Below are 14,798 nucleotides of genomic sequence, written 5' to 3'. Positions count from 1 at the left end.
TGCGGCTATGCCACTGAGCATTGAAATAAAATTCAAAATATACTGAAGGATTAGCAAAATATTGCATAATTATGTTCATATATTATTCTGTTCTGGCCGACGGATTTATCTTAAAAATGCACACAGGTGTACAAAAGAGAACCATTGGGCAGAAGGAATGTATGAATATGAATTCCTCAATTATCGCCTCCACTTTCGTCCTTGGGGCAGTAGTTCTGTGCAAAAAGGTGTTATTATACGAAATTTCACATTATCCCCGAGCGGGCGCGGAGCGCCTTTCGAGGGTACTAATTCCTCTCGGAGATTAAGAATTACACCCGGAACCCGGTAGAACATAGGCGAATCCAAATTCTATGTCATGGACAGTCGATGTTGGGTGGTTTTGTAAGTTATGCGCATGCGCGAGTAATCAACGAACGTTCTGATTGGCTAAAACAGAAAGTTTGTATTTCAATGAGAACGTCAGCAATTTATCCGTCATTTCGTAAACATTTTTCTAAAAGCGTTAAATAAACTTTGTGCAAAGAAAGCAAAACGAGAAGAAACAAGATATATGAAGCATGACAGATAGCAAAGATGAACGTGGATACAGTCAAGACAAAGCCGTGTAAGAGGAATAATTCATAATCCGCAAGTTTATAAATGTTTTCAAAGGCAAAGTGTACGTGTTTACTTTGTTTATTTCGTATTTGATTCGCAGTGAGAATGAGCCGTATTTTTATACTTTTCAGCTTTGTAATTGTATGCCGTTTATTTGTTAAATTTTCCGCTTTTTATGCAAACACATAAACCTGTCAAAGGCTATTACACCTTTGCTTTAACTTCAAAAAGTGTTTTTGAAAGTGAAATTTGAATTTTGGAATAAAAAATGCACACTATATTTATAAAGTATGAAACATTTAGCCGCCGGCGTCGACTGCAATTACAGAATAAAATAACATTTGAAGTTTTTTCTTTGTCTGTGAAGATTTTGTACTGTTTTAATCGTTTGAAACTTCGATTTTAAACCGTTGCTTAATTGCTGGCAAGGTATAATGCAGCAAAATTGAACGGGCAATGTTTACACTAGCTTTATGATTAATTTTGTATTGAATGATGGAAACATTAGCTATAATATACTCGGTAAAATATAATAAGACTGATTTGAGTTTTGTGTCATTTCATAATAATAAGTTTAAGTCAGTTTAACTCAGGAAATTGTGTACTTGGTTCGAAATAGCGAGGGGTTGCTGCAAGCAAGTATTTCTAGTTTTATTGATAATAACAAAGGGGATTACATGGCGAGAGTTAACACCAAAATGAGCAGTTCTGAGTTTCCTTCAAATGACTCTTAATTAAATGGCACTTCAGGCGATCATAAAAGGCACGGGAAATGCGAGATCAAAGCAAATATATTTTAAACTAGAGGGCACTCAGAGACTGCATACCTCCGCAAGTGTTACTGAGCCATAATACACGTCCTAATTATGCGCCTCATTACGCATTCAGTGAGTTTTTCTTAATTGACCGGGAAAAGCAAGACAAACTTTTGTTCATTTCTCGTTCAATTTTTAACTAATTTCAACCAAATTTTAATCACTTCTTTCTTTGCCGATGGGAAATGCTTTCCTTAAATTTCGTACGAATATGTTTGGTATTTTTTGAGTTATCGTGCTCACAGCCAAACACACACATATACGCACACATACATGCACCAACAATACAAACCCAGATGATCAGATAACCTCCTGGCGGAGGTGATTAACAAAGGCATGATGTCACAAATCAACGTAATGTCGCTGTAAATAATAGGAATTAATGATTTCTAAGGCGTATTATAAAGATTGTGCTTGTTATGGAGCTAACATTAAAGTTAAATGTTATAAAGCATGCACTCGCTTCGCTTGGTCGCTTTAACCTCAATAGCCATGCTACTCTGCTCTGCTCTGTTCTGCGGCTGTTAGCTATAAGTATAAGCTTATTTTTTCTGCGTGGAGATCAGTTAGGTTTTTCCTTTAAACATTTTATGAACGAAAGTTGGCAATCGTTATATTAAGCCATCCCTTTGAAAAAGGTCTGTTAACATGAGCAGCAAAACATTTAGAACCCGTAGGGGTTTCTTCTCCGTACATATTGTCTCATCCATTGCGTTGTATACAATACTTTAATATAATTTTTGTATATAATGATTTATAACTTATCTTTTTGTATCATAATAATGAGAGCGTTTTGGAAGAATACAGCTATATGGTAAAAATTGCGTTTGTAACCTTTTTTAAATTTATATTTAGATATCATTTATTATTATATATTTAGAGAGTTCGGTGACTGCGCTTAAAAAGCGTATATAGTGTTTTGATTACTTTCCTAAAGCACTATAGCTACTAATCGGACGAAAAAAAAACTTCGGAAAGATAAGCATGCACTTAGCTCGTAGCCTGATATCATTATCACCATCTAAATAACTACAAGCATATATAGTGAAAATTCCCACTCTTATATCTTTATTAACTTATAAAGTTAATCTTTCCATGACATGGCCTAAATTATTAATATGCTTCATGATACACGATGTAGACATTCAAATGTAGTCACAATGTAGAAATTCAACTATTGCAGAAGATTAGAGGACTTACCGACATTGGAACCCAGAACAACGCTAGTTACGAGGTTGTAGGTTATAGTCATACAAACAAAATCAAATCCGCGCAATATCGCCATATTGATATACTTTGACTTTATGGTTTACAGTTTCGTATATTTGACATGGAAAATTGTCTCTTATCTGGCGTTCTTCCACTCGTGGTCACCAAATACAATTGGATATGCCTCGCGCCCTCGCCACCTCTTCCAGAGGGGGTAGATATGAAACTAAGGGGTAACAGGAAATGCGTGATTGTCTTTGTGTCAATATTGTTTGTGATTGGAAGGCATGAGTGAAAAAAATCTGGGTAAAACTCTGTGTAAAAATCATATAAAATCAGCCGGGGCAAAAGTTGTCTAACAAAGGCCTTAAAATCCCAAAACTTTAAATTGTTAGCAGTGTTTATTTAAAATAGACCCAACCTTAAACTCGCAGTAATTAACCACCAGCGTGCCCAGTTGGAAGCTTATTTCTTTATGTATAATATTGTGTACTGGGGAATCAGAGTGTATCGCTATTGTACCGTTGATATTGTTTTTGTTTATGGATACATCTTCATTAAATCACATGATGACAAACTTCATCTTTATAACATAGTGCAGGTATGTCTTTTTGCAAAACCACAAGAAATTAATTTAGCAGCTTGCTAATTTGCACTAGAAGTAACATCAGATAAATCATAGACTAGAAATACGTATATGCAACAACCTCTCATTTCAAACGAAGCCGAAATATTTCCTGCGCTAGCCAGACATAAGCCGTAGCTTAGATTATGAAATAACCCAAATGAGTCTATAGTTGAGGTTTCTATTTTTCAGAGGCAAATACAGTCTCATAAAGTGAAGTAAAAAGCACCCGTTTGCGGACTAACTCGCTCCGATTTTGAAAAATCTGTTTAGGTGATTCTCGCGTAATAATTCGAGACCAGAATTTTCAATAATCACCTTTGTAATTATACTAAAATTTACTTATAATAAACACAGGTTATTTAACTTTTTTTTGTTCTGTCTCAGTCAGTCATGCATTTGGATTGATTTATCTTCCCTTCAATGCCATAATTAAATACCACAATGAAAACTTCGTAACCGAAATATAATTGTTCGCGGATGTCATGGTTAAGTACGTAGCAAGGGTGAGAATCATCGCGAATTTTTACATTTTGCTTAATTTTATCTGCTATTGTTTATATCATACAAAGCGGCCTTTCCTTTCGAACCTGCCATAAATTTTAAAGAAAATTCCGTGCATGGAAGTTGCACTTAAATAAAACGTAATTGTCCATGCAGTCATGGACAGTTACGTTTGTATTGACTGACAGTTACCTTTGTATAATTGTATTGACTGACATTTGTATTGTATTTTTTGTATTTGTATTTAATAATGTTGCGCAAGGCTTTATTGTGTTTAGATATAGGCATGTTAAAAATAACTGTAGAGATAGAAACATGAATTGCATGACAGCTAGGGAATAGTGATTGAGTTTGAGTTTTGCCACAGTAAATATAATTTCCGGTTCGCAATTATTAATCACGTTTCCTTTTATGTACGACATATCGTGGGATCAAATAAGAAATTAGGTGAAAACATTTATCACCCTGACGGAATTAAATGCCTGGATCAACAGTTCTAAGTCATTGCGAAGCTCAACTGTCACATTTTATAAAAAATGTGCGTGCTGTAGGCAATGCAAACCCCTATGTCAATCAATTGTGTTTTATATACTGCACTGTCAAGCATGTTAAGTATTAGGTCGTCAAAAGTTCAATTCGGTAAATAATGATGATAAATATTTAAGTTGTGAACATTTTTAAGTATTGATCGATTGAGCAGAAGACCAACTCGACTAGTGCGACAACGCCTTAAACAATTTCTAACTTACAATCTTTCTAACTTACAACGCTGATTGGTTGGATAAGGATCAGCCATACTCTGGTTGATGACGCGTGCAAGTTTCCCCCAACCGTTACTATAAAAGGTCGTGCACAACACTCGAACCTTGAGTGGACTAGCGCAGTAAAAACCATATGAAACGTTAGAGAAGCTCAACTATACAGAACCAACGACAAAAGACAGCACAGAAAACAACGAGAATCCAAAAGGACAGAAAGCAGCGAAGATTCGAAGAGCAAGAGAAGACCAAGAAGAGAACATTAAGAACATTAATATTAGAACTTAGGAACTGCAAAGATCCTACTACCTCGCGTAGAAAATAAAAAACATTTTTCTAACAGTAAAATTGCTTTGCAGCCTAAAGGCTGAATTACGTAATTGTTACAGTTAAAACTTTTGCATCATTAAAATTATAGCAATATAACTATTGCTAAGAAACATTAAGTTTATTGATATAAGTTAGTAAAATAATTTCATCTTAAAATCAAAATCGAACAGAGAGGTTAACTTTTGCATGTTGACCTTATTACTCATAGATATAAAGGAGTTTGATACTCTATTGGTGTTTCTCATTGGAATAGTGAAGGTTCTTTCATGTCTTTGATTATAATTAGATTTGTTCCTTTCTGGCAACAAATTATAAATTTTATTGTTGGGTCCAACACAGCAGAATGAAATAGTTTTTTACACAGATATTCATGATGAACTTTCAAAAATGGAATATTAAGTGAGTTAAATGTGCCAGAGTAATTTTCTTCAGGTACATGCAATAATGGCCATAGATTTTTTCTCCATCCGTCCCAAATCGTTTTTCAAGTATTGAGGTAGCACATTGTAAAAAACCGGGATGGAATAGTCCATGACTGATCTAATGTATGACATGTAGAAGGAAGCCAGGTATTTACACGGAACACTTGCGCATTTAAGTTGCTTATGAGAATAGAGTCTTTTATTGACCTTTTTGATCGTTCAAGAGTTCAAACCTGGTTTGTAATCGTAGCTATTTACAAAAATCGTCTATTTTCCAACATTGGGTGTGTCTGGTCTGTGTAACTATAGTGGTCGAAGATTCCTACAAGTCTTTTTTCACTCAGAGTAACTTGGCTTGCAATATGGCATGAAAAGATTTTATATTTATACTAGAAATACATGCATGCAGCAACCCCTCGCCATTTTAAACGAAATATTTCCTGAGCTAACCTTCAATATTATGAGATGTCCTAAATGTAAAGCCGATAGCTGATGTTTCAAATATTTCGGAAACAAACACAGTCGTAAAGGTGAAGTGAAATCAACCGTTTTCCTGCTGCTTTCCGTTGCATTAAGTTATAGACTTTCACAGTTTAAGTGAGAGTTAATACGTCATTACAGCGAAACCTTCAAAACATCAAAACAGCCCAAATAATATAGATAACCAAGCAGTGAACGTCGAATGTTGTTTTTCGATTATTAAATTCATGCAGTGATTGCGTCGACTATATATAAACCTTTAAAGTGATATTTGTTATATTAAAACTCCGAGTTACACTTTTAAGGACTCTTTTGGAAGTTAAAACGATGATGTAAAGCCTTAAATAGTCGGTCACGTCTTCGCAAAACCGAGCAAAACGACATACTGTACCAAGGTCATAAAATGTATTCGTACAGCAAACACGAAATAACCTCGAAATAAACAAAATAGACTCCTACCATTTCAAGGATTATGATCGAGTTGTTCCTTTTCACCGCTAATTCCTCCAGTTCTGATAATATTTTAAACTCTTCCCAGTGTTTTATCTGTTATTTGATTCCACATTTCATATTTTGTTTTCGAAAAATTTTTTTAAAAAATAGTTTGCAAAATGGCAGTTAAATTGCTGACGTTTTTCACTGAAACACAAACGCTTCGTCTTAGCCAATCAGGAAGTTGCTGATTACCAGTCTACACTCGTTCGCATTTAGCGCATGCGCACAAGTACCATCGGGCGGAATTAGTACCCTCGCACGGTGCTCCGCACCGGCTCGGAGAAAAGAACGAAAAAAATTTTTTGGTATAAGACCACCTTAAAATACAAACTCTACCCATTTACCTGTTCAAAAACACTCAAAAAATGTTTCAAAATCGTAGATACTTTACCATCCATTTCAATCAAAGTTTTTATATCCGAACGCATATTTTACGTTATCTTTTAATCAATTTTACGAGTCAATTTTTCGTATATTTTCAAGACCATCCAAATGAAAAATATTACTTAAAAAAAGTTTAAATATGAGTTAATATACTGATGCGAACCAATTTTTTTTGCCAACCGTACTTGCTAGTTACAAGTATTAATTTGTATTAAACTCACGTATGCGCATAAAATAAAAAACGCCCAACGTACCACAACTAATTAATTTAGAGCTTGATATGTATTCTCTGGGTCTCTCGCCTCATTTAATTCAGCATAATTCGAGTAACCATCGTTTATGGTGCCTCTTGGTGACTGGGAACGGTTTTGCGCCATATTTTCAAGATCAACTTCTTCGTAAATTTGATCTGGATTTGTATCTTGAACATCGGTACTCGATTCATCTTTTTTGTTTCCTAACCATCGTCGACGATAATACACCACAGCATATGCAACACAAAGTACAACAATGAATACAGCCACGACGATGATGAAAGAAATGTACCATTCAATTTCGTCCTTCGAATCATTGGAGGGAAATCTTTCTGAAAAGTAAAGTTGCATTAGTTATTTTTAAAAAAATATTAATATTATAAGAAACAACGTTATGGTAGAGCTTAATGAATTGTGCAATAGACTTGCATTAATTCTACACTTAAGAAAGAGAAAAAAATTTCCGCGTTTCTATACAGTTATAGAAACACGCGTGGAAGTTTGGGAGAACGAGAAATAGTCAGTTGGAAAACAAGCTTATAGGCCGAGTTTTTTCACATTATTTCGAGGGAAAAAAACATAAATTATCTAACAGTTATTCATCAGAGGAAGGTTGTATCTACGAAAGCTGCACGAATGGCGCTAACCACACGACTGTGATATTTTCCTAAAAAGCGGAAAGTGAATCGTCACGTTGAAATTTATACCAAACGTTTATATTTTGAGGTATAAGTTTAAGCCAGGGTTCACCAAACAGCGGGCAATTTCAGGTAAAAAAACCCACTATCCAGTGGACAGAACTCTTGCAAACGGCACCAGGGGTATACCGAGACAAACTATGCGGGAAGAAAGCACGTAAACGAGCCATGTTTTCTATGTATCGCAACCAATAATTGCCAACTTATAGGTTGTCGTGGAAATGCGAAACATGATTTGACCGCCATTATCTGAAGGTCGTCGGGCGATATTTTAAGTTCTCCACTAGTTTCGAAAACCAGTAGTAAAACCTTGTGACTAGCAAGCTTAAATCTTTTTGTGATAAAATTATGCTTATACATGTCAAATTTTTTATCATAACTCGCATTTCAAGGTTGCTAAAATGATATATTATGGCGAATCGACCGCCGAAAATAATACGGCAGATTAAAATTGAAAAGGAATTGAAAGAAGATTTAAACGATGATTTCGGAGAGGAGAAATATAATTATAATAGAAAGAAAAAAAATTAAAAATCTTTCAAGCAAGGGCATGCAACACAAAATAAATGGTCTAAGTTGCTGCGATTACTCTTTCATTGTTAAAGAGTTTGAAATTGTGAATAGCAAAACTAATGAATTAAATTAAACTTGCTCAGTGTTAAAAATGACTTCAATTGAATTTCTGTCTGCCAGAGAGTCGCATTTCCCTACACATACGTATGTTCCATCATTTGTTCCATTAATATTCTTGAGAGTCAAAATATTTTCTTTCTTTTTCCTGTCACCAATCTGTATGTCATTTTTATACCACGTCACATCGGCTGGCGGGTATCCGTTTTTTTCCCTCACAAAGGCATGTTACACTATCACCAATATTAACAATGATCGGACTTGAACAATTGATTGTTACATTTGGTTTTTCTGAAATATAAGTATGTATCATGCGAAATTGCAAGATGCAGAAAGAGAAAAATAGGAAATACAAGTCACAGTGGGGGCAGATTCCGGCGCCCCACCCTGTAACTTTTTGCGAACGTAAAATAGATGTGAAAAAAATGTAAGGTAATTCAAGAGGAATTTTGTAGCGCAATTTCTACCTGGAAAAACCCTAGTTACCAGGTTAGCTGACCAATCAGTAGCAAGAATTGATACTCTCCCTTGTTTTTTATTAAAATTATTTTATGAATTTTTTTACTCGTAATTTCTACTTTATATATATTTACCGTAAAAATCAACCTCAATTGATTTTTTATCCGTGAGAGTGTGGCTTTTCCCGATACATTTGTATGTTCCACTATCTGTTTCATTGACATTACTGAGAGTCAACACGTTTTGCCCTTGTTCTGTGTCACCAAACTGGATGCCATCTTTATACCATGTCACATTAGCCGGAAGTTTTCCACCTTTTCCCTCGCACAAGCATGTTATATCATCACCAAGATTTACTGCGATGAGACTGGAACAATTGACTGTTACATTTGGTCTATCTGAAATGTTATAGGCAAAAATATTGTTTTTAATTAAATAGAAATATTTAAGAATTATTATTCGGCGAAGGTAAATATCGCTGAATAAAAACCGAGACAAAGTCAGTAAACAACAAATGATTTTGTTAAAATTAAAAAAACAGACGGAAATACATTTCAGGGGCGGATTCAGACCGTTGCAACCGTAGCATATGCTACGGTCAGATTTTACCGACATATTTTTTTCCAGGGTGTACCTTTGGAAAACGAAATAATTGCTAATAATTTCATATTTGAAATTTACAAAATTACCTGGTAATCCGGTATATTGAAATAGTTTTTATTTCATTTTGGATGATTAAATTCGGGTTTTTATCAAATTTCTGCCCGAAATTAGCATTATATTGCCCGTATTTGCGGGTTTTACGGCAATTGCTATATCACATCGTTCTGAAGTCGAAGCAAGTCATTGCAAACTGTAGCATTTGCCTCATTCTGATTGGCTTGCCCCATCTAACTGTAGCAAACCAATGATAGCGCTGTATTTACAAATTTTTGCAGTGGTCATATTGAAACTGACCGCTGCAAAAATTCGCAAATACAGCATTCTGATTGGTTTGCTACGCTCAGACGGAGCAAGCCAATCAAAATGAAGCAAACTGCTACTGTTTGCAATAGTCGCTTCGACTTCAGAACGATGAAGTTGACTTGTTGTCGTATAATCGTATTCGCCGTTCCTCGTTGACTTGACTTGTAATCAATAGAGTGAATAGACGCGGTAGTTACTAAGTAGACATGGCTTCTACAGACCCACTCGACGAGCTTCTTTGTATACTGAACGAACGTATTTCGTTTGACGAAAAGGCGAATAAAATAGCCTCTGTTAAATCCCTGTGTGAGAAAGTGGTCGTGGAGGAATCGCTAAGGAACGTCTCGGATGATCGAAAGGTTTTGATGATCGTAACGAAATGTTACGCCGTCTACCAAGCAAACGCTGCCACCGTTATGTAGTACTGTGCCTGTGGCAACTTCCTCTGCCTTTGTACCCGCAAGAAACTCTTCTTCATCGCAACCAGTTAAAAAGAAGCAGACCATTCTTGACAAGCTATTCCCTAAAAAAAGAAAGTTTGCCGAGGAAAGTGACGACGAAGATATTCCAAAGCCGAATCTTTTGTCTAAAAAACGTGTACCTAGTTCATTGGTTTCAGAACACGTACCTGAATGTTCAAGATCCGAAACATCGTGTTCCCCAAATGATATAGCTAACTTTGTCAACAGCAACTCCTTAACTGATACGCAGAAGTACGAGGTTCTTTGCAACGTTTGGGTACCATCTACAAACTTTCCATTTCCTTTGGTAAACGGCAGGAAGTTTCGCTTGGATTGGATCAAGTTGTTTCCGTGGCTGACGTACTCGCAAAAGTTGAATGGAGCTTTCTGCATAAACTGCGTGCTGTTTGGTTCAGAATGTACTGGGATGCACAATACGAGTAAGTTGCAAAGGCTTTTTAAAACCCCATTCACCACATGGCAGGTCGCACCCGCTAAATTCAGGGAGCATTCCGAGAAGTCACCACTTCACAAAGCAGCCACAGCGCGTGCAGCAGTACTAAGATCTCATATGGAGCAAAGGTCTGCACCCATTGATGTTATGTTGGATGATATGAAAAGGCAGCAGATAGAGGAAAACAGAAAACTTCTGAGACCCATTATCGGAGCAATCGTTCTTTGTGGCAGGCAAAATATTCCCTTGCGTGGACATAGAGATGATTCTTCGAACTATCTGTCAGATGAGGTTAACTGTGGTAATTTCATTGAAATCCTAAAGTACGGTGCAATGTGTGCTGGTAAGACTCTTGAGGAACTTTTCAAAAGCACTCCTAAGAACATGACCTACAAATCAAAAACCACTCAGAATGAAATAATTGATATATGTGGCGATATGATAACCAAAAAACTTACTGATGAGATCCGCGAAGCAAGGTTTTACTCCATTCTCGCCGACGAAGCATCAGATTGTAGCAACATAGAACAGCTTAGTATCGTTATCCGGTTTGTAGACAAGCAGTGTCAAATAAGAGAAGAGTTTCTTGGCTTTGTCCCGTGCAAAAAGGGTGTGTCTGGTGAAGCTGTTGCGCTACAATTGAAGAATTCCTTCGGGACCAAAATTTGCCGATTGATGATTGTCGTGGTCAGGGTTATGATGGAGCCGGGAACATGGCAGGGCGATTATCTGGAGTAGCAGCTAGAATACAAGAAACCAACAAGAAGGCTCTGTATGTTCACTGTAACTCTCACCGTTTAAACCTTTGTGTCGCCACTTGCTGCAAAGAACAACTGGTAAGGAATATGATGGAACATGTTCGTGTTGTCTCGGAGTTCTTTAATTTTTCTCCGAAGCGTTTTGATTTGTTGGTCAAGACCATCCACGAAATGCTTCCTACAGCGAATCATAAACGGCTGATAAATGTTTGCAAAACAAGATGGGTGGCCAGAATCGATGGTTTATGTGTTTTTATCGAGGTTTTCCCTGCAATTATTAGATGCTTGGAAATCATTCGTGACAATGTCGGCGACAATTGGAATCCAGATTCTGTCCGAAAAGCTGTTTCTTTATATTCAGCAACCGTGTCCTTTCCATTCATTGTCGCGTTAGTTGTGGTTTCAAAATGTCTTCTGGTGACTCAACCGCTCACGGTTCAACTGCAGGAATCCGCTATTGATGCTGGAGCAGCTAGAGAAAAAGTATCCGCTCTTTACGTTCATCTAGAGAAAATGAGAAATGACGTGGACGCAGAACACGACTCGTGGTACAAAGAAGCTGAATCCATGGGAACCAGTGTTGGAACTCAACCAGATCAGCCAAGAACGACAGGGAGGCAACAACACCGCGCTAACACACCAGCTGATACACCGTCACAATATTACCGTAGAGTAATTAGTGTGCCCTTTTTGGATCATCTTAAATCGGAAATCCAAACACGATTCTCGGAGACAAACCTTGACCTTATGGATGCAGTGTATGGTTTGCCAAAAAATGTTCTTATCTACCCTGACTGGAAAACCAAATTTTCTAAGTTCCTCAACATGTATATGGACGACTTGCCTTACCCTCGCTTTCTCGACACTGAATTGGAAATGTGGGCTGAACGTTGCCAAATGGAAAAGGGTCCTCTGCCTTCTAAACTGGCTGATGTTTTACCGTTTGTCGACAAAATAAGTTTTCCCAATATATTCACCGCTTTTCAAATTTTTGCAACAATTCCTGTTACCACTTGCACCTGCGAAAGGTCCATTTCCGTTTTACGCCGATTGAAGACTTATCTTCGCAGCACCATGTCAGAATCCAGATTAAAAGGCCTAGCCTTGTTAAATGTCCATCGCAAAATTCATCTGGATACTGAAGAGATAATTGATCAATTTGCCCAGAAACCCAAGAAGAATGATGCTTAAACTCTTCTGAATCGAATTTTATAACTGCGCATTCCAGAAAAACAACATTTGCCCTAACATTTACTATATCCAGATGATTCACCAGTGGATTTTTGGTTGCCTTTCTCCTTCATTTCAAGATGATTTATCAATGAACATTTACTTAACTATCTCCTTGCTGCTGTCTCCAGATGATTCACCAGTGGATATTTTGGCTGCCTTTCTCCTTCATTTCAAGATGATTTATCAATGAACATTTACTTAACTATCTCCTTGCTGCTGTCTCCAGATGATTCACCAGTGGATATTTTGGTTGCCTTTCTCTTCATTTCAAGATGATTTATCAATGAACATTTACTTAACTATCTCCTTGCTGCTGTCTCCAGATGATTCACCAGTGGATATTTTGGCTGCCTTTCTCCTTCATTTCAAGATGATTTATCAATGAACATTTACTTAACTATCTCCTTGCTGCTGTCTCCAGATGATTCACCAGTGGATATTTTGGTTGCCTTTCTCCTTCATTTCAAGATGATTTATCAATGAACATTTACTTAACTATCTCCTTGCTGCTGTCTCCAGATGATTCACCAGTGGATATTTTGGCTGCCTTTCTCCTTCATTTCAAGATGATTTATCAATGAACATTTACTTAACTATCTCCTTGCTGCTGTCTCCAGATGATTCACCAGTGGATATTTTGGTTGCCTTTCTCCTTCACTTCAAGATGATTTATCAATGAACATTTACTTAACTATCTCCTTGCTGCTGTCTCCAGATGATTCACCAGTGGATATTTTGGTTGCCTTTCTCCTTCATTTCAAGATGATTTATCAATGAACATTTACTTAACTATCTCCATGCTGCTGTTTCCAGATGATTCACCAGTGGATATTTTGGTTGCCTTTCTCCTTCATTTCAAGATGATTTATCAATGAACATTTACTTAACTATCTCCTTGCTGCTGTCTCCAGATGATTCACCAGTGGATATTTTGGCTGCCTTTCTCCTTCATTTCAAGATGATTTATCAATGAACATTTACTTAACTATCTCCTTGCTGCTGTCTCCAGATGATTCACCAGTGGATATTTTGGCTGCCTTTCTCCTTCATTTCAAGATGATTTATCAATGAACATTTACTTAACTATCTCCTTGCTGCTGTCTCCAGATGATTCACCAGTGGATATTTTGGTTGCCTTTCTCCTTCACTTCAAGATGATTTATCAATGAACATTTACTTAACTATCTCCTTGCTGCTGTCTCCAGATGATTCACCAGTGGATATTTTGGTTGCCTTTCTCCTTCATTTCAAGATGATTTATCAATGAACATTTACTTAACTATCTCCATGCTGCTGTTTCCAGATGATTCACCAGTGGATATTTTGGTTGCCTTTCTCCTTCATTTCAAGATGATTTATCAATGAACATTTACTTAACTATCTCCTTGCTGCTGTCTCCAGATGATTCACCAGTGGATATTTTGGTTGCCTTTCTCCTTCATTTCAAGATGATTTATCAATGAACATTTACTTAACTATCTCCTTGCTGCTGTCTCCAGATGATTCACCAGTGGATATTTTGGTTGCCTTTCTCCTTCATTTCAAGATGATTTATCAATGAACATTTACTTAGCTATCTCCTTGCTGCTGTCTCCAGATGATTCACCAGTGGATATTTTGGCTGCCTTTCTCCTTCATTTCAAGATGATTTATCAATGAACATTTACTTAACTATCTCCTTGCTGCTGTTTCAATATGATTTATCAGTGAACATTTACTAAACTGCCTTTGTGCTGCTGTTTCAATATTTTATCGTTGAACATTTACTAAACTACCTTTGTGCTGCTGTTTCAATATTTTATCGTTGAGCATTTACTTAACTATCGTCGTGCTGCTATTTCAAGATGATTTCTCAGTGAACATTTACTTAACTATCTTCAGGCTGCTGTTTCAAGATGATTTTTCAGTGAACATTTACTTAACTACATTCGTGCTGCTGTTTCGATGTGATTTATCATTGAACATTTACGTAACTTGCTTCGGGTTGCGGTTTCAAGATGATTTGAAGTGAACAACGTTCCTATTATACTTCCGCTATTCTACTGATGTACAGATTATGATTGCAAGATGCTCCCTAACTCCGCCATTGCCGGTCCCAAGCCCGGATGAAAAAGGAGGAGGGTTGGTCAATGGGTCCGAAACCTTTTCCCATAAAAGACCTATGGAGCAACTGAAACGCCTAAATGAGTTCAATGTTGTCAGAGATTTTTCTACGTCAAAGCGCTTTATGATTTCTGCAGCAGAATCTGTAATGCTACACTAC

The 14,798-nt window shown here is 36.8% G+C and overlaps 1 protein-coding gene across 1 annotated transcript; it reads left to right on the top strand.

Moving 5' to 3' along the window:
- Positions 1 to 11,389: 11,389 nt before the first annotated feature.
- Positions 11,390 to 12,493, top strand: LOC114529934 (52 kDa repressor of the inhibitor of the protein kinase-like). Its single transcript, XM_028551501.1, has one exon. The coding sequence runs from the start codon at positions 11,390 to 11,392 to the stop codon at positions 12,491 to 12,493; it is 1,104 nt and encodes a 367-aa protein (XP_028407302.1).
- The last annotated feature ends 2,305 nt before the right edge of the window (positions 12,494 to 14,798 follow it).

The sequence above is a fragment of the Dendronephthya gigantea genome, unplaced genomic scaffold, assembly GCF_004324835.1.
Source record: "Dendronephthya gigantea isolate DGI-Jeju-01 unplaced genomic scaffold, DenGig_1.0 000058F, whole genome shotgun sequence".
Taxonomy (NCBI): Eukaryota; Metazoa; Cnidaria; class Anthozoa; order Malacalcyonacea; family Nephtheidae; genus Dendronephthya; species Dendronephthya gigantea.
The sequence above is the reverse complement of the archived record's forward strand: the minus strand, read 5'-3'. Positions and strand labels throughout refer to the sequence as shown.

Coding starts and splice junctions, on each gene's coding strand:
- LOC114529934 (XM_028551501.1), top strand. CDS start 11,390: ATGATGGAACATGTTCGTGTTGTCTCGGAGTTCTTTAATTTTTCTCCG.